The following is a 20,412-nucleotide window of genomic DNA, read 5'->3' on the forward strand; positions in this document are numbered from 1 at the left end:
TGAAGCTCCTCATGGATCCAGAAGGGAAATCACTCGCATATTCATTCATTCATTCATTCATTCATTCATTCACTCACTCACTCACCCTCGGTTCGCCTGTCTGCCCCTACTGGTCGTTGGGAGGCATGGCAGCGTCTGCAGGCGACACACTGAACCAGGATCAGTCTCTCGCCGCCTCCTCTCTACACTGCTGAACTGTGCAGCCTGTTTTACATCTGTGACGTGTGTGTGTGTGTGTGTGTGTGTGTGTGTGTGTGTGTGTGTGTGTGTGTGTGTGTGTGTGTGTGTGTGTGATGAGGCATCTGAAAGCCGAGGTGGAACAGGAAGTCACTGAACCTGGCAGAAGTGAGGCTGGTCGTAAAGGTTCCATATTATTCAGTTTTCATGATTTAGTTTTCAGATCTCCTCTGTCTCAGGATCAGAATAATGTTCTTCAGATAAATGTAGTTTAGTTAAACCTGCAATAAGGGATTTCAGACCTTGTGTGCTATGTGGGGATTTCCTTGAGACATAATGATATAAACCAATATCCACACAGCAGCAGCTGTGTTGCTGTTTTCTCCTCTTTTCTAAAGCTTGTTGTCAAATTTCGCTCCTGAACGAAGCTCCTCCCGCTACATTCAGCAGCTTTACATTTTTTTTAAAACTAGCTTGTCTCCCTCCTCGCTGTTTAAAAGCAGCGCTCTCCCCCTCCCATTCCTGAAAAACATTCTCGTAATGGCGGAATCGATGAAGCGACCGAGTAAACCTGTTAAACTAGTAAACTTGTTAAGCTAGTAAACTTGTTAAGCTAGTGAATTTGTTAAGCTATTGAATTTGTTAAACTAGTAAACTTGTTAAACTAATAAACTTGTTGAGCTAGTGAATTTGTTAAACTACTAAACTTGTTAAACTAATAAACTTGTTAAGCTAGTGAATTTGTTAAACTAGTAAACTTGTTAAACTGATAAACTTGTTAAGATACTGACTTTGTTAAACTAGTAAACTTGTTAAACTGATGAACTTGTTAAACTAGTGAACTTGTTAAGCTAGTAAACTTGTTAAACTAGTGAACTTGCTAGTGAACTTGTTAAGCTTGTGGACTTATTAAGCTAGTAAACTTGTTAAACTAGTAAACTTGTTAAGCTAGTGAACTTGCTGCCTGCCTCTTCACTTGTCATAGTGGGACATGTGACCTTCAGCAGGAGAAAGATCATCTCTCATCTGTCAAAGTGAGACTGGTAACTGGTGACACTACGGTTAGCTTAGCTGTTAGCCTTTATGCACGCTGCTTTGCTAGGTTTGTCCTTAGGGGGCCTCCGTAGTGCAGTGGCTTTGCTGTGTGTTATTTACAAATGTGTTGCAGTGTCGCCCTCTAGTGGTCAGAAAATTCCGCTTATTGCAGCTTTAAAAGTTGAATGAGTGAAACTGAATGAATGTGAATACTGGACCCTGATTGGCCGACAGCAGCGGCTCCTCTGATTCAAATGAGGTGAAACCTGCTGAGTGGAGGCTTTCAGGTCATTCTTTAGTGAGGGAGCCAATCAGGACCGAGTCCAGCTGTGATGCGTTTCCTGGAGTTAGACTGAAACGGAAGGAGGTATTTCTGAAAATGAAATAAAATTAAATTTAACCACTCAAACAAAGTCACATTTTAACAAATATCCATCTTTAATCATATATGTAGCCTAAATGAAGGAAAATTTGAGTCCGTTATTTAAATCTGTAGCCGCCCTCCCTTCTTCCCATAATTGTATGTATTACTATTATGATAATCGTTATTATAAAAAGAATGAAACATTTTTTTTAAGAAATGCATAAGGACAGAAACATCAGAGGAGCAGGAGGTGTGGAGCTCCTGATCCGCCTCAGCTCTCTCTGGATGGAGCAGTCGCGGTGCCTCCTGTCTGCAAGGTGTGGTGCGGCGTCGAAACAAGCGCTCCTCCAACAGCAGGGGGGGTGGGGGTCTGGGGGTGGAGAGATGGGAGGGGAGGGGGGGGGCATCTTCACGCTAAAAATAGCAGGGATTGGGGTTAACAGAGGGAGGAGGAAGAGGAGGAGGAGGATTGACGTCATGCTGGTAAAACGAGGCTGTTATCTCTGCTCTCCTCTCTCCTTTCTTTCTCTTCTGTCTTCTTCTTCTTTTACTCCCACGTTCTCTTCTGTCTTTCTTTCTTTCTTTTCCGCTCTCTCCCCGTCTTTATTTGTCGTTCTGTTTCCGTTCTCTTTCTTTCTCTCTCTTTTCTTTATTTTCTTGTATACCTCTTTCTTGCTCTCATCCTCCTGGTCTCTCTCTCTCTCTCTCTCTTCAGCCGATACTTTGATCTCCCCCATTTTTCTCTCGTCTCTCTCCTTTCTTTCCAATCTTTCCTTCCCTTGTCTTTCTCTCTCTTTCCTACCGATCCTTCTTCCCTCTCCATTTCTCTCTCTTTTTGCTCTCTCTCTACCTCTCTCTCTCTTTCTTTCTTTCTCTCTCTGCCTCTCTCTACCTCTGCCCCCATGTCTCTCCCATCCTTCCCTCCCTCCCTTTTTGTCTAACCCTTCCTCTCTCCTCTCCCTCTCTCCCTCTCCTTCGATAGAGAGAACAGCAGGAGAGAGGGATAAAGAGCAGTTGACATGGAGGGAGAGAGGCTATGGACTGGCTATGGCTATGTCTGGACGAAGATGGAGAGAATATGAGAGAGGGAAAGAGAGAGAGGGAGAGATTTGACGAGTTTGAGGGCAAGAGACATAAAGAAATAGACACAGGAGAGAGAGAAAGAGAGATGGAAGAGAGCTGGGAGGAGTTTGTTTTTCCTGACTTGTGGCGCAGTGGTTAGCTAGCGAGCCAATCAGCAGTCACTTTAGTAAAAGAGCAGCGATGTGATTGGATGATGGATGATGTAAAATTAACCATTAAACTACTGAACTTTGGCACCAAATGTTTTAACAAATTTCAGGAGGCTGTTGTACCAACGGGATTCGCTGGGTACTCGGTGTGTGAGTGTGTGTGTGTGTGTGTGTGTGTGTGTGTGTGTGTGTGTGTGTGTGTGTGTGAGTGTGTGTGTGTGTGTGAGTGTGCGTGCGTGCGTGCGTGCCTCCACTATAAGCATTGATCGATCACTTTTGTGAGCGTCCGGTCTGTAACCTGCAGGCAGCAGCTGACTGTGTGGGAGTCTGTCACTCAGCGAGGAACCGAGACCCACAGAGAAAGGTCCAGCGGCCGCGGGTTCCACAGGCAGGAACACACGGTGGATGAGGTCGATGCGGGGGGGGGGGGGGGGGGGTCAGAGGTCACGGCTCGACGCTGAGGTCACGAACGCAGTCTGGAGGTTTCGGTCTGATGTGGCGATGAGAGAGGAGTCTGAGAGCCGGAGGAGGTGGAAGAGCAGAGAGTGGAGATGAAGCCACGACTGTCTGAAGTGCTGCTGTGGGGAGAGGAAAGAAACTGAGCTGAAGGGAGGAGAGTAAGAAGAGAGTGAAGTTAGGCTGCGCTCACACACACCGTTTTTTGATGTGGAAAAAGCGCCGCCTGGAGCGCTTTTTGTGAGGAGAAATAAAAAGCGGATCACGGCAACGTCACCTGATGTTAGCTGAGCAGCTGCTAGCTCACTAACCAGCTGGTTAGTGAGCTAGCAGACAAAACAGTGTTGGGGAACAAGCAAAGGCTTACCAGATATTTCCAATACATGTCCAGTATAATCCATACTGCCTTTATGATCGCTGTTGCGGTAATGGAAATTCACTTATTACAACGTCCAATTTCTCCACCGGCAATTTCACTTTCTCCATATTTGTTGTTGCTATGGGAAACGGCCAGCGTCTCTATCTTTGTGATTGGTCGGCTGGGAAAAGGCGGTTCACGTCACCCGGCGCTTTTCTGAAAAGTTTAACATTTCTCAACTTTTGAAAGCGCTCCGCTCTGACGAAAAAAACACCGGTGTGTCTGCCGCGCTTTTCCCTTTGCTTCTAATGAGGAAAGGCAGCTGGCAGTTGGGGGAAAAAACGCTTTGTGTGAACGCAGCCTTAGTGCATAAAGTGAATAAAGTACAGTGAGGCAAGTGAATGAAGTGAAAAGGTTTTCTTCAGGCACTCTTGCTCAGAGGAGAATAAAGTTACACTGCAAAAAATGCCCATCTTAACGAGTCATTTAGTCTCATATTCAGCCTTCAAATCTAATTTTTCTTAAGACAAGAGAAACATTCTGCAGTGAGGAGAGATAACTCCACTTGTTTCCAATGCAGCTTCAGTTGGAGTTTTCTAGAAATAAGTGTCAGCCTGTTGAAACCAGTCAGAATAAGGCAGATCACTGCACTGCTGTCAGGAAAATGACTCTTGATTCTACTAAATTCTTGAAACAAGTTGATTTGTATTGGAAACAAGTGAAATTATCAAACCTCACTGGCAGATTGTTTCACTTATTTTAAGAAAATTACAGTTTCAGGACTCAGTAATAGACAAAATGACTTAAGATGGATTTTTTTTTTTTTTTTTAAGAATATTTATTGATTTCCAGAGGGTCAGATAATTAAGGATGAACAAGCATGATAAAAATATGCACCCTCTTTCCCAACTTACCCTCAAGACCGAACACATTCTCCACACATACAAGAGAACCAAAAAATAGTCAAACAATCAAAAATGAAATAAATTAGAATAAAAAAGAATAAATAAATAAATAATAGAAAACAGAGATAAAACACCAAGACAGAAGATGTATACAGTTAGGTATAACAAGGGTAATCAGGCATAATGAAGGGAATTTTTTTGCAGTGTAAAAAGTCTTTATTTGAAATTAGCACACACAGTATCTAGGACACGAAAGCGCCTGTTGAAAGAATCGGGAGAGAAATTGGTTTCAGAGGAAGAGAGCGAGCTGAGAAGAAAAACACGGTGAGCGGGGGTCGGAGGTCACGGCTCGACGCTGAGGTCGTGAACGAGAGTCTGGAGGTTTCTGGTCTCACGCGGCGATGAAAACGCTTCTGAAAGCTGCTGGAGGTCGAAGAGCAGAGAGTGGAGATGAAATACCGCTGCCGGTCTGAGAAGTCTTTCAAAGTCTGAGCAAAGAAGGGAATAATCTCCAAAAGGTCTCGGGATAAAGAAGGGAAACGTGTAGAATAATAATGTTGTTCGGTCCTGATGCAAAAGAGTACGCATTCTGTGTTATTGTTATTAATAATAACAGGGTTTCAGTGGAGAGTTTTAGTGTCATTCTAGTGTCATTTAGTGTCATTTAGTCTCAGTGGATGTAAATGCTGTTTCAGAGGCTTTTCCACCCTGACAAGAATGCAGTTCTGGGGGAAAACTTGTAATGTTTTTAATATTTCTGGCATGAAAATTATCAAATTTAAAGATATTGTATATTGGTAAAAAATCTCGGCAGCTTCAGTTCACCCCCACCCCCTCACCCCCCCCATCTCCTCCCACTAGTAAATCCTCTCCTCTCTCCTGTATCTTCCTCCTCCTCGACTCTTCACTCTAATCTGCTCTTATCTTGAAGTGGAAAAATGCCTTCTACCTTTCTCCTCTGCTCTTATTTCAGATTTCTTTTCCCCAGCTCTTCTTCTCTCTGACATCATCATCATTTCAGGGGAACTTGCGCTGTGGCTTGGGCACTTACACTGCTTTCTATTGGTTGCTCACATGACTTGGACTCAAGTCAGACTCAAGTCACAATCTAAACTTGACGGGTTCTGGTGACTTGAGACTTGACTCTGACTTGTACTCTGATGACTTGAAAAGGTTTCTAAAGTCTTGACTTGAGATCTTGTGTTTGTGTAAATGACTCAGATTGAAAGTGATGAGATTTGTTCCAGCAGACGACTGAATTTAAATTCTGTTTTCTGAATTTGTATGGAATGATTGAATTTATTGAAGTTGAAACTGATTATAGAAATCAAACTCATGATGCTCTTACCAAGTTTTTATCCTATTAAAACCATATTGCATTGAAAAGTCCTAGATATTTAGTTTTCTTTAAGATATTTAATTGATACTGGACTCTTGATTTGTTCTGACTTGACTTGCTGTTCTACATTTAGACTTGAGACTTGACATTAATGACATGGACTTGACTTGAGACTTGACTTGGTAATCTACATTTAGACTTGGGACGTGACTTGAGACTTGACTTGGTGATCTACATTTAGACTTGGGACTTGACTTGAGACTTGTGCCTCGAGCAAAGTTGACATGGTCACACCTCTGGTAAATAAACTGTGAGTTCTGTTCGGACTCTTTCTTTGTTCCTTTGTTCGTCATCAGGAATAAGAGATCATGTGTGACTGACTGGTTGTTTTTGGTGATACTCAGCACCTACATGTTAGGACGAGGTGTGTGTAAGTGTGTGTAAGTGTGTGTAAGTGTGTGTAAGTGTGTGTCCGGGTGAGGCATGATCACCAGCAGCAGGAATAAACAGCAGATGTAACTTATGGATTTATTTATGGATATAGCTGCAGCGGGTCGGCTCCTCCGCCTCCGAGAGAGAGATGAGTAATCTTCCTCTTCCTCCATCTGCCGGTTCAGACTCATCTGCATATCTTCCTCCCTCCCACTCTGTTTGCAGCCTGTTTGACCCTCTGCCTCGCCGCCATCCGCCCAGTTCACAGTTGAAATATAATTGCGGGGGATTCGTTTTCCCTTCAGGCTCCCGAGATACATGATGGGATTTTACAGGTTTCCTTTGCACGCACAAACCCCAGTTCTTAAAGGAGATTACATTGTTTTCATGCATTTTTATGCCTTGCGTTATATAATTATTATACTTTATATTTGTGTTTATCTCGATGCCCATTGGCAGCTATGGATATTCTAATTTGCCCTTATTGCGATAATACCCAAGACTATATACTATAGTATACTATACTATTAAATTATATCGTATCGTATCATATCGCATTGCATCGTATCTTATCTTACCTTATCGTATCGTATCTTATCGTATCTTATAGTATCGTATCTTATCTTACCTTATCGTATCTTATCGTATCTTATAGTATTGTATCTTATCGTATCTTGTAGTATTGTATCTTATCGTATCTTATAGTATCGTGTCTTACCTTATCGTATCTTATCGTATCGTATAGTATCGTATCTTATCTCACCTTATCGTATCTTACCGTCTTATAGTATCGTATCTTATCGTATCTTAAAGTATCTTATCTTACCGTATTTTATCATATCTTATCGTATCTTATAGTATCGTATCTTATCATATCTTAAAGTATCTTATCGTATCTTATCGTATCTTATAGTATCTTATCGTATCTTATCTTATTGTATCTTATCGTATCTTATCATGTGTTATCGTATCGTATCTTATTGCATCATATTGTATTGCATCGTATTGCATCGTATCTTATTGTATCTTATCGTATCATATCTTATCGTATCATATCTTATCGTATCATATCTTATCGTATCTTACTGTGTCGTATCGTATCTTATCGTGTCGTATCCATATCATAATATAAGTACAACAGTGATGCGGCTTGTCTGTACAGTACAAATACAGAATGTCCCCGGGGTTTTTCTGCCTGTGATACATGCATATGAAACAGAAACAGGAGACAAAGCTTGCTAACTCTCTGATGCCACAAGAGTCAGTATTGCAGCCAGTAAAGCCTGACTAACTGAATTATCAGCACAGTTGGAACATCCTTGATTAGTCTCTTGTATAACATACCATATATCACCCATATTGTTGCTACTCCATGTCAGAATCACTTAGTAATTAACATTATAGTGATAATTTGATTAAATGATGGATACACTGTAAACAGTTTGTCACTTTGCATTGTAGTGCACAACTGAGAGCAAATGTACTCAACCTACAGAATCAGAATCAGTTTATTCCTATTGACATAATGACACATTACATACTGAGACACACTGTAAAAAACATGTTTGATGGTATATCTGGTTGGAGTTCTTCCTTACGTCTACTGTTAACTACATGGAGTAACTCCTAAAAATAAGAATAAAAGTTTTCCAGGAACTAAAAGTACCAGAGTACATTTTAGAAATACAAGGTTTTCACCAGACAGCGACACTCTTCTAAACTCGGCTCAGCTAAATTCAAACTTATCTTCCTGTTGTTTGTGTTTTGGTCCTGACCGGTTTGTTTCTCTTCCCTCCAGTCACCTGGACAACCATCGCCTCTGGGATCCCAACGAGTTCGCTGTGTCCTGCTTCAGGATCATCATGTACTCCATCCAGGTACAGGAACTGTTCGAAATCCACCGGTTCATCTACAGTCAATTTTCTCATGGTTGATTATTCCAACACTGTCTCATTAAAATTTTGTGAAATGAGCGCAAACTCTGAAATGCAGATTCTGTGTTGTGGACATGAATAATGTGAAGATTATGTTCTTCCACCATGAAGAAGATTAAGATAAGATAGGATAAACTTTATTGTCCCTCAAGGGGAAATTTGTGCTGGACTCACTGGAGCGAAAGCAAACAGGATTATGTAACAGTGTGATGTTGTAGGTTCAGGTTTTGGTTGAACGGGAACTTTCCCTAAAAATGGAAGTAGAAAACATCATGATTTACATGATTTAGTTTTCAAACCTCCTCTGTCTCAGGATCAGAATAATGTTCTTCATGATGTTTTGCAGATGAATGTAGTTTAATTCAAAGGGTTTTATTGAATGAATGTGAAGACTGAGTCGTCACAGTACAGGACTCTGATTGGCCGACAGCGGCGGCTCCACTAATTCTAATGAGGTAAACCTGCTGAGTGGAGGCTTTCCAGTTCAAATGCTGCCAACTGGGCTCTGATTGGACGGATTTCAGTCATTCTTTAGTGAGGGAGCCAATCAGGACCGAGTCCAGCTGTGATGCATTTGCTGGAGTTAGACTGAAACTGACTGGAGAAGTGGATGGAGTTTTGAAAATTTTGAAAAAAAAAAGACTTTAAATTGAACCTCTCAAACAAAATCAAATTTTAACGTTGTCTTCATTAAATATCTTTGATCATATATGTATACAAACAAAGTGAATTGCTATAATATATGACCTTTAAAATTATTTAAGTGGTGTATCTCGTTATTAAAAAAATCTGAATGGCTATTTTACTAAATTTGACGTTGGTCCCTGTGAATAAATACTTAAATATTTGTTTTTTTATGAAACTTGCAGCAGATTGGACCTCATATAAAACAAATCACCTAATTTCTGTTAGCAACCTTAAAGACAAGACTGATGGAACTTTCTGCTCTGGATAATGTCAGGCCGTGTGTGTGTGTGTGTGTGTGTGAGGAGAGAGGATGTGACTCATATCTCTTTGAAGTCCAGGCCCCTGGGATGTTATTCTCTCACTTTGCAGCAACACACACACACACACACACACACACACACACACACACACACACACACACACACATAGTACTACGTATGTTCACCCACCAACTGCTGGTGCGCTTACTACTGGTTTCAATCACAGACCTCCCTCTCTCTCTCTCTCTCTCTCTCTCTCTCTCTGTCTCTCTCTCTCTCTCTCTCTCTCTCTCTCTCTCTCTGTCTCTCTCTCTCTCTCTCTCTCTCTCTCCTGCTCTCTCTCCTTGTGTCCTTGAATGTCTCTTTATCTTTCTTTCTGTCTCTTTCTTCCTATCTCCCTCTCTTCAGCTTTCCATCTATCTATTCAGTACATACTTTCTGTCACTCATTCACACACCTCTATCTCTTTCACACACACACACACACACACACATATACATACACACACAGCCTCCTAGTCAGAGTCAAACCCCAAGAGATGTACCTGTTCCCTCCATCTCTCTCTCTCTCTCTCTCTCTCTCTCTCCCACTGAGCAATTTGACGTTGATTAGACGTTTAAAACATGTCTAAATGGCCATAGCCATCTAGGCTAAATTAAGTTTAAATGGGGTTGAAAAGTGAAAGTTTATTAGATGTCTATACATAGACAATATTATCCTGGACTATATGAGAGCTACACATAGACGCAATGTTGAAATTACTTCTTGTGCTCAGATAATTATCTTGTAGGCTAGTCTACAGGACTTCTCTGGTGCATATTTTTGGTATTTACAGATGTTTATTCATTGTAATAATGTATTTACTGCTTGGTCTAAAATAGGTCTATACATAGCCGTAATGATCCTGGGCTATATGAGAGCTAAAGCATAGACGAGACGTTGAAATCATGTCTTTTGCTCAGTGGCCTCTCTCTCTCTCTCTCTCTCTCTCCTCTGCCTGTTCTTTTAATTGGTCGCTCGTCCAGGAGTTCCCAGGTGACCCTGAGGTGCTGCCAGAGATAAGACACAATCGATGGCGCTCGGGTCCAGGTGTGTGTGTGTGTGTGTGTGTGCCTGGTGACATTTGTGAGGGTCTGGTCTTCTTTCTGTCCCTGTGTGTGTGTGGAGGTGGGTTGTTTTTGTTTGTGTGTGTGTGTCTGCATCTTTCTGTGTTTGTCACTTTTTTTTCTGTGTGTGTGTTTGTGTATTTGTGTGTGTGTATGTTTATACCTGTGTGTGTTTACATGTGTGTGTCTGTGTGTTCCTGTGTCTTTTTGTGTATGTGTGTGTGTGCATCTTTTTGTTTGCGTGCAGAGTATGTGTTTGTCCATGTGTCTACCTGTGTGTGTGTGTGTGTGTGTGTGTGTGTGTGTGTGTTAGTGTGTTTGAGGAGTCGGTAGAGTTTTGTTTCAGCCTGGTTTCTCTGATCTGTCTGGGGGGTTTGTGCAACAGTGACGAAAAACAAACGCACCCCGGGTGACGGAGAGTCACGTCAGGACGGGCGGTGCTCCAGAACTTCCCAGATTTAACCGATTTAAAGGAAAAATCCACCTGAAAACTCTGTTAACCAACAGCTATTAGTGATGCACTCTGCATCTCTGGCTCCATTCAGTAGTTTGTTGTGTTTTTCTTCTTGGTGGATAACTGGCCAATCGTAGACGAGGTGATGTCATATATCACATACTCTCTCTCCCTCTCTCTCTCTCTCTCTCTCTCTCTCTCTCTCTCTCTCTCTCTCTCTCTCTCTCTCTCTCTCTCTCTCCTCCAGGCCCAGCATTCCCACCATGTCATCCAGCAGGTCCTGGGCCACTTGGACACCCACAACAAGAACACTCCGCGGGTCCGAGCCGGCATCGTCCAGGTGCTTCTGGAGACGGTGGCCATCGCCGCCAAAGGCTCCGTGGGTGAGTTCCCCAGTCAGCTCTTCTTCTTCTTCTTCTTCTGCTCTGACTCAGTTTACCCCCTTGGTTCTGGCGCACAGCTTGACAACAGCTTGACAGCGGTGTTAGTCCCGCCCCTGGCGCTGATTGGCTAATCGTTAGTCCCCCCCCCCGGCGCTCATTGGACCGATCATTTTTCAACCGAGAAACCGCTGTTTCATGTCACGATGCCAGACCAGAATCTGGCATCGTGGGCGGAGTCAAAGGTCTGGACCCAGGCAACGGCGAGGCAGAAGAACAGGAGGCTTTGCTCATAACCAAGAAACAGACTCTACAGTATAAATCCAATCAGAAACTGAGCTGGAAAACCTCCAGTCATCCCAACACTCCACCAGGCTTTCTCTGTTTTATCTTTGTTTCTGTCGGACCGACGTCTCTAATTCTGTCATTAACGGGATGTAACAGATATAACAGTTTTCCTAGTGATTGACAGGTCGCCGATTATGGACCAATAGCAGGCGGAGCTGCGGCTCTGTGGACGACCCTCGGGCTCCAATCCATGTCAACATGGCAGCGACGTAACACAATCTTTTGGCTTCAAAACGGCCCTTCAGAAACCTATTGGTGATGTCACACTCACTATGTCCATCTTTTTTTACAGTCTCTGTGTTTGCTGCTATTTTTTCCAAAACAAACGCCTCTGATTGGCTGAACGGACACTGACGAACCTGTCCGTCTGTTGTCTCTGACAACAGACGGCTGTCAGTGGAAATGAATTGAAATGAACAGAGACGGACAGACAGACGGATCAGTGTGGCCGCCGCCTTAGTCCAAAGATCTTCTAATCTTTGATGGGAGCAGACTCAGAGTTTGTTCTCTCCAACACAAACATCCTCTGGTGTCTGTGTTAGGAGGTCAGGGTGGACCCGTGTCCCATAACCAGAAGGTCCCACGTTTGACCCCCATGACCCTAAACCCTTAGGAATTACCTCTGATTTACCTTCCGCTTACCTCATTCTCTTAAGCTGATTGGGTAAGTTCTGATGGGAAAAGGAAGGAATTTGCTGCTGATGTGTTTTGATCTCATCGTCTTCTGTCCAGGCTGAATGTCTGGTTTCATTCTGCTCATTTTCACATACATTCTGGTATGTGATAATTGCTCACTAATTAATTAAGCATGAAATCTATTTGAGGCACCATGTTTGACACCATGTTCTTTGACATGAGAAGAGAAGAATAGCAATAAAAAATTTAAAAAAATCACCTACTGCAAAAGATCAATTCGAAGAAGAAACATTTTAATTTAGTTTAGTTTAATGTTGAATTCCACTAGGCTGAGATAATTTCACTTGCTTCCAATGCAAATCAAGTATTTTCTTGAATGAAGCGTTGTTATCTTGACCCAGGTGGTGTTATTCCAGGTGTCACTTGATTCAAGAGAAAATGTAGACAAGTGTAGATCATACTGAAATGTCTCTGTGTTTGTATTTAACCCTTTGAATCTCTGTTTCACCGCTTTCACCGCCTACTTTTATCGGACAAAAAAACAAAACGCCTTCTCGGTAGGAATGATCCAAGAGTCCAAAAGATCCGATGCGCACACCTTCGAAAATGAAAACAGTCCCAACCTCTGGCTAGGTATGTTGGTGTGGTGAGAGGCAGCGGCCCGGTCAGACTGAAACCTCATCCCACTGGGGACAAAGACCAGTTTCACCAGACTCTGACCGCCTGGCATTAACAAGCATCCTGGGCAAAAACACTTTAAATCTCTGTGTGACTCTGGTAGTGTCTTAGGTCGTGTCTCTTCCTCCATGATAAAACCCCAAATCAGTGATTCTGTGATCTGTTGCTCTGGTAGAGGAGACTGGAGAATTGTGTTTTTTTTTCTCTCTCCATTCACTGCCATTGTCTGGAGGAACAGTCTGAAAATCACTTCTAGCACAAAAAGGAACGCCGACAAAGCAGATTCTGACAACTGACCTTATTCACACGGCAGCCATTTTGAACACTCTGGCTGGGAAACTCCAGTCAACTCTGTTCTGCTGTTGTGAACCAAGATGCATCATACAAACATTTATCAGTTCACAGATTCCCCGCTGAAAAACACATTAGAAACAACTGGATCTGAAGAATCCAGAGGGATACAGGTTCACATTTTAATATATTTGGCCAATTATCGCTAGCTGCTAGTCTAGCCTAGCTAGCTAGCTAGTAGCTAACAAACTAGTAAGCTAACTAACTTCCCTGCTAAATTGAAACAGTCATTGTTGTTTCTGGGATTGCTGCTAACTTGATAACTGTTAGGTCTATCTGAAGTCACTCATGTGTTGAAGTAACACTAGTTATATATATATGACAATCTTCAAGCTAGAGCTTCCCACCCCGAGTGTTCAAAATGGCCGCCGTGTGAATAATGTCAATAATCTGCTTTGTTGACGTTCCAGACGCACTTTAATGCCAGGTGGAGAAGAGCCTTTATTGATATCTGTAGATCTCACTCTCATTAAAAAATACTGATACACCACAGAGAGTTGATTGCAATGTGCCACTGTGGTTGAATCTGTCCTTGTAAAAATAAACCACACATATATTCATTCAGCCTATCTTCAGTTTTTGGTCTGAATTCATGGGCGAAGTTTTTGATTTCATGTTGTGATTCTGTAGTTGAGCAAAGTTTGTGCTTGTGTTGGTGCTGTGGAGCAGGAAGTGACGTGACTCTGCACCCCCCACTGCAAAAAACCTCCATCCTAACCGGTCATCTGGTCTCATATTCAGCCTTCAGATCTTATTTTTCTTAAACCAAGAGAAACATTCTGCAGTGAGGAGAGATAACTCCACTTGTTTCCAATGCAGCTTCACTTGTTTCAGGAATTTTCTAGAAATGAGTGTCAGTCTGCTGAAACCAGTCAGAATAAGGCAGATCACTGCACTGCTGTCAAGAAAATGACACTTGATTCTACTAAATTCTTCAAACAAGTTGATTTGCATTAGGGTTGGGGCGATAGGACGAATATAAAAGCAACGTCAATTCCTAAATCATATTTGAGAACTAGACCAAAAGCTCCCTGATCATTTAATAGCATCATATGTTATCCCCACCTGTTTGTTCATTTGGAGGCTGTGAGCGGAGGGAGGCTCCTTCATCTGACGCCATCCGACTCTTTTTCAAATCGTGTCGGACAGCTGTTCAGCCTGTCTGGACTCGTTTACAAAGATGGCAAATTACTTCATTTAGGTCCTTCGGCTTGCCAGTTTGGTCTGGTTTAAAACCAAAATAATCCCAAATAGGGGATTTTGTATTCTTTTTGGCAACGAGCTCTTCCATGATTGTTCGCTGAAGATGGCGTGTGGGGCGCAGGGGGCTGCCCCGCCCCCTGCGCCCCACACACACACCTGCACGAATATATATCTATATATATATATAGATGGGCTGACGGTGGCCGGTTGGAAAATTTTAACATATCGCCCAACCCTAATTTGCATTGGAAACAAGTGAAATTATCAAACCTCATTGGCAAATTTTAGGACTTATTAAGATGGAGATTTTTTGCAGTACACCCTTTAAATATTACAGTGAAATTAGACCCTGTTTTAGAAAAACAATCACTGGCACAAAATGGATGTAGAGTAAGGCTGATATTGACACAAAATTCTAATTGTGTTTATTTTACAGAATATTTAACAGAATTTTCATCGCAAGTTTTTCTTGTCATACATTTTTTAGAACTTTAAAATTGTTCAAAGAAAAGTGATATTAAAAAAAAAAAAAAACTAGAAAAAAAACAAAAAAAACTCTGAAGACTGCAGCCTCTGAGATTTGGAAATTGCAGAAGTTCTTCGATGTTTTATTTTCTCGATTGTTCAGCTCTAATCTAGAGTGTTTTGGAAAGGACCGTTCTCAGCATCGCTACCATCACTACCATTTTTTTGTTTGTTTAAATGAGCGGAGGCTTCGATGTCCCACAGGCAGAGAGAGAGACAGACTTTATAATCTGAGGTGTCGCTTTCTGTGACAGAGAGAATTAAGACGACTGGACCGGAGGAGACGAGCTAACAGAGGGGCGGGGCTTCTGTAGTTTGGATTGGTCTCTAAAGAATCCTCTTAACTCTAAACTTAAACCTCCAGAGATTCATTCAGTCTAACCACCATTTAAAAATGTGACAATCATGTAAAATCCTTTTGTCACCATTATTTCTCCACACTCATTCATACCAGTTGGGGGTTAAAGGACATTTCCAGTGTGATTGCAGTTTTTGCTAATTTCCTGCATTCCTTACTGTTTTACATCACTTTTTTTCCAGCTTTTATCATGTTAGGAGATATTTGCTATTTTTCTCTCGTCTTAGTTGTTTTTCAGAGTAAATATTTTTAAATAAATGCCATATAAATATTACGACTTAACTCCCAATAAAGAAGAGGGCAGCAGTTTAAAGCCATGATTGTGTAAAATGTAGCTTTATTTTCCTATACTATAGCTGGCGGAAGAATATTGCTTTGGTTTGTCTGTTGGCTTGACTGGGTTGTGATTGACAGGAGGCGGGGCCTAACGTAACCACAGAGAACGTTAGCTATTGGTTGAAACTTGTATTTTGGAGAGAAACATGGAAATCAGAGAAGCAGAAAACGGAAGTAAGACGCCCCCTGGTGTCTCGGCTTGACTCTTGCGGTGTTCCTGAATGCGACGCGTTAATATGAAACGATGAACAGAACTTATTTCAAAATGTAAAAGTTTCCAACCTGATATTATTACCGTTCTGATGCAACTTTTCAAAATGTGATTCACAGTGATGGATTACTTTTAGCGACCGAATTAGAAGTCTCCAGTTATTTTCTGTGCTGTTTGGAATTGAATGGGAGTGGAATGAGCCTGAGAAGTTTTGAAAAATGTATTTAAAAATATATTTAATCGTAGTGCATGTGTGTAAAAACTGTCAGAATTACCATGAAAGGGATGGAAAATGTAAAAAAAAAAATGAGCAAAAAACATGAATCACGCTGGAATTGTCCTTTAAGTTCCTTACTCACTTCGATGGTAGTACTCACTTCGATGGTAGTAGTTGAGGGAGGAGAGAGAGTTTCTCATTCACTTTCCCCTCTCAGTTTTTCACACTTAGTCCAGGAATTTGAACCGGCAACTTTTCACCCACAAGCCTGTTTCTAACACCTCAAGACGGAGAATGACTTTCACTCTATGCACTTCATCTAATCTGTGTGTTCCTGCCTGCATGTGTGTATGTCTGTCTGTGTGCTTGCATTTGTATGTGTCTTCTTGTGATGTGTGTGTGTGTGTGTGTGTGTGTCAATGTGTGGCTCCAGGTCCCACAGTGCTGGAGGTGTTCAACACCCTCCTGAAACACCTGAGGCTGAGCGTGGACTTCGAGTTGGGCGAAAGCTCCAGGCGAAACTCCGCCTCCAGCGTTTCGTCCGGCCGCGCCAAGGAGAGCGAGGAGCGCATCGTCCAGAACGCCATCATCCAGACCATCGGTAGGAGGAGCAGGAAGCAGCGGGGGCTGATGGGAAATGTAGTCTTAATGTGGAGAAACACTAGAACTAATAATACTACCGGTGTGAGATAGAGGCCGATCGTCTTGATCATGGTCTCATCTGTTTACAGCAATTATACCAAGGAATCACAATTAAATTCACAATGATATATGATATATTGATTGATTGAATATGATATATTGATATTTAAAATACTTCACATATTACCTTTAACCTGTATTTAACCAGATAACCCCACTGAGGATCACATATTTCTTTTTGAATGGAGACTGGGCCAAGAAAGCAATGCATGACACACATAAAAGTCATAGCTTGCATGCAATATACACACCAGTCAATAGTCTGGACCCACCTGACTGAATGTTCTGTATGAATTTCTTTCCAAAGCCTTTGCCTTTCCATCAAGGCAAAGAATCTAAAATATAAGATAGTTTTGATTTGTTAAACACTTTTTTGGCTGCTGCATAATTCCATTTGTCTCATTTGATAGTTTTGATGTCTTTACTGTTATTCTAAAATGTGAAAAATAGTAAAAATCAAGAAAAATGCATGTGTCCAAACTTTTGACCGGTGAACATAAGCCAAAATAGTACCAAAATCACATCATAAATCCAAAATAACATTAAGAATTTGTAAGTTTCTTTTTTGTCATATAGTGACTCTTTCACCTTCAACATGAAAGTGAGACTCTTCTCTGATCTCTCCTCCTCCTCCTCCTCCTGCTGCCAGGCTTCTTTGGAGGAAACCTGCCAGACTACCAGCGAGCCGAGGTCATGATGTTCATCATGGGCAAGGTGCCGGTGTACGGGACGCCCTGCCACACCCTGGACACCGTCAAGATCGGGTGAGTCACACATTCGTGAGCCGAGGACCTCAGGGTGCCCCCCCCCACCCCACCCCACCCCACCCCACTGCTGCAGCCAATCAGCTTGCTCCCTAAAGCCTGTTCCTCTGAAGATAGGGACAGACTGGATTGGCTCTAAACATCTAAAAATTTGTCTTTCACGTTTTACTACCCCATTTACACATTCACACACACAGAGCATACTGAGGTTTTTTGTTTGTGTCGTAACATGGACTTATTGTGTAACGTCCAGCCAACTCACAGTGAATAATAATTTACTTTCACTTTACAGTCCATCTGTAATTTTCATATATGTGTCCAGTTCAGTTTCCTTCTTCTCCATAAGGGATGTGCAGAGTTTTCCCCTCCTCTACCAGCACAGCCAGTCAGCTGAAGCAAAATCATCTCTAAACAGCTGAATTTATGTGTCACTGTAACGTAGTGATGAACAATTAATCGAAATTTTATCGAAATCGCAATATGGCCTACTGCAATTTTCAAATCGCAGGAGGCACAATATTTGTTAAAGGTGAAATGTGTCAAAATAGCATTTTAAAGTAAATATTGTGGTGCTGCAGAGATGTCCTGGCCTACACATCATATTCTACAGACTTAAGAAAACATCTTTGTTTGGTACAGATCCCCGCAAAAATCACACCCTAATCATTTTAATACGTTTTTCAATGAAAATGAGAATAATGATGTAAAAATGATCATTCCCTCTAATATCGCAAATATTGCAATTGCAGTAAATAATCGCAATTAGATATTTTTTTCAAAATCGTTCAGCCCTACTGTAACGTGGACTCACTGTCTTAAAGGAATAGTTCACCCAAAAATGAAAACTGTGTCATTATCTCCTCCCCCTGATGCCAGTTGAAACTCAGGTGAAGTTTGTTTAGTCCATATTACACACAGGAAGGTGCAGCCTTCTCCGAAACAACTGAAGTCAGTAGGGACCGGTTCTTTAAAGTTACAAAACAAACAAAAAAATCACCATAAAATTATTCCATTATTCCAGCTCTGCAGCATAAACCGAGTCTTCTGAAGCCAAACGATCACACAGAGAGTAGAAAGACCAATATTTACACCATTATTTAGCGTTAACACACACTCACACATGCAGCACACACACTTATGTATATGCAATACAGAATAAAAATGACACATGTACGCATACACGCACAGTTAACACACACACACACACACACACACATACCCAACACACACACACACACACACACTGCAGCTCCAAAGTGAATTGTGTCTTAAGCCGTCCAACACGGTGTCCTCTCTCCACCCTGATCGCCCCGCAGGCAGTTCAGCTCCCGGGTCACTAAAGGACCGAGGGGCTTTCTTACCAAAAAAAAAAAAACCAAGCTAATCCCGTCGGCCTCAAGAGTGCAAACACAGATAATCCCAAATCAAACGAACGCTCCACTCCTCCTCTTCCTCATCCTCCTCCTCCTCCTCTTCCTCATACCACCCCACAGCCTCTCTCCCTCTCTCTCCTCTCTCCTCTTTGGTTAATTGCCGGAGGAGAGGAATTTGTCGGCGGCTGGCTGATATCGCAGCACTTTCACGGCATTTTAAAGCTCTCAGCTGCTGCTCAGAGGGCCCCCACTCCCCCACCCCCCCACCCCCGCACCGCCCGGTCACATCAGGGTCACACCCAGACATGGAGCCGATACTGGACTATACTGGGTATCAGATATCATCCAGTCAGTGTCGTCCACCTCTGATATGATGGAGGTTCCTCCTGACCACAGATACACAAACACAGTCTGTAAAACATGCTGTGAAATTTGATTTTCTTTACACTTTTTATGTATGTTTTTTTTGTTTTTTTTGACCAATTTTTTTTTTATTTTTTTTTATTTTCCACAAGGTTTGCAAGTAACCTCTGTCAATAACATAACATATAGGTATACCAGGGCATTGATAGACAGGTAAATAAATAAAACAGGAAATAAAAAAGCAAATAAAATATATACAGTACTGTGCAAAAGTTTTAGGCGTATGTCAAAGATATCCATAAAGCGAAGATGCTTGCAAAACTAATGAAATGAATATCAAAAATTTACAATAAACAGCAGTCTACTGACACACTAATGCAGAAAACAAATAAACATCTAAGACTTCTAAGAAATTTATATAAAAACTCTAGGGTGCCTAAGACTTTTGCACAGTACTGTACTTTTTTTCCCCGTAATAAATTCATAACTTAACGTTTTAGTCGAAATAAAGCCATGCCATTATAACTAAGACAGTACAAGATACAGAAAAGTAACAGAAAAATTACCGTTCTGTCTGTTCAAGTTCCGCGATTTAACTGCTGCCATGTGTGGTACAGTGACCAGACGTCCCGGTTTGTCCGGGATTGTCCCGGTTTCAAGATGGGTGTCCCGAGTCCCGACAAATATCTGTAAAACACTAAAATGTCCCTGTTTTCAACATTCACTACCAAATTGTCCCGGTTTTCACCACAATTAAAATAATATTAATAATAGTATTATACTTGTTTTCAGCGCTTACACAGACGTTTATCATGTTCTTTCCCGCTCATTATTACCTAACCCAATCAAAAAACATAAACAATGCACCACACGTCTGAATTCAACACTGATTTGTCTGTATGTGTGTCAATCAATCAATGTGTCGTTGTCAAGGCTGTTGCTAGCCTCTGATGCTTGTGACTCTGTCTGACAGAATCTGTCATGCCGAAGAGAAAGTCGGTGTTATTATACAGTTTTCAAATAAACTATGTTCTGGTGGATTTTTGGAGACAGAAGATCATTTTTGGTTTGCTGAGGCTCTGTCCATGGTGTTGAAAGGTGCAGTCACTCGGTGTGCCAAGCGCTGAAATAATTGTCCCCCATCCTGATGAAAACGCCTATGGTGCGTGCATAAAAGCATGCATGTGAGCGTGCATGAACGTGAGGTACACTTTGGGGGTTTGAAAAT

At 41.8% G+C, this 20,412-nt stretch overlaps 1 protein-coding gene across 1 annotated transcript in view; it reads left to right on the forward strand.

Annotated features, from left to right (window-relative positions):
• Positions 1-1,792: 1,792 nt before the first annotated feature.
• Positions 1,793-20,412, forward strand: part of efr3a (EFR3 homolog A (S. cerevisiae)) — a 53,330-nt gene continuing 34,710 nt past the window's right edge. Inside the window, exons 1-5 of the mRNA XM_071524756.1 lie at positions 1,793-1,893; positions 8,097-8,175; positions 10,987-11,122; positions 16,416-16,583; positions 17,334-17,448. Of these exons, the coding sequence (XP_071380857.1) occupies positions 1,793-1,893; positions 8,097-8,175; positions 10,987-11,122; positions 16,416-16,583; positions 17,334-17,448 (599 nt within the window). The remainder of the gene's footprint in view (positions 1,894-8,096; positions 8,176-10,986; positions 11,123-16,415; positions 16,584-17,333; positions 17,449-20,412) is intronic.

Source organism: Centroberyx affinis, unplaced genomic scaffold (genome assembly GCF_046629955.1).
Source record: "Centroberyx affinis isolate AG114_WGS23_722 - 3 ecotype Tasmania unplaced genomic scaffold, CSIRO-AGI_Caff_v1 ptg001230l_1, whole genome shotgun sequence".
In the NCBI taxonomy this organism is placed as follows: domain Eukaryota; kingdom Metazoa; phylum Chordata; class Actinopteri; order Beryciformes; family Berycidae; genus Centroberyx; species Centroberyx affinis.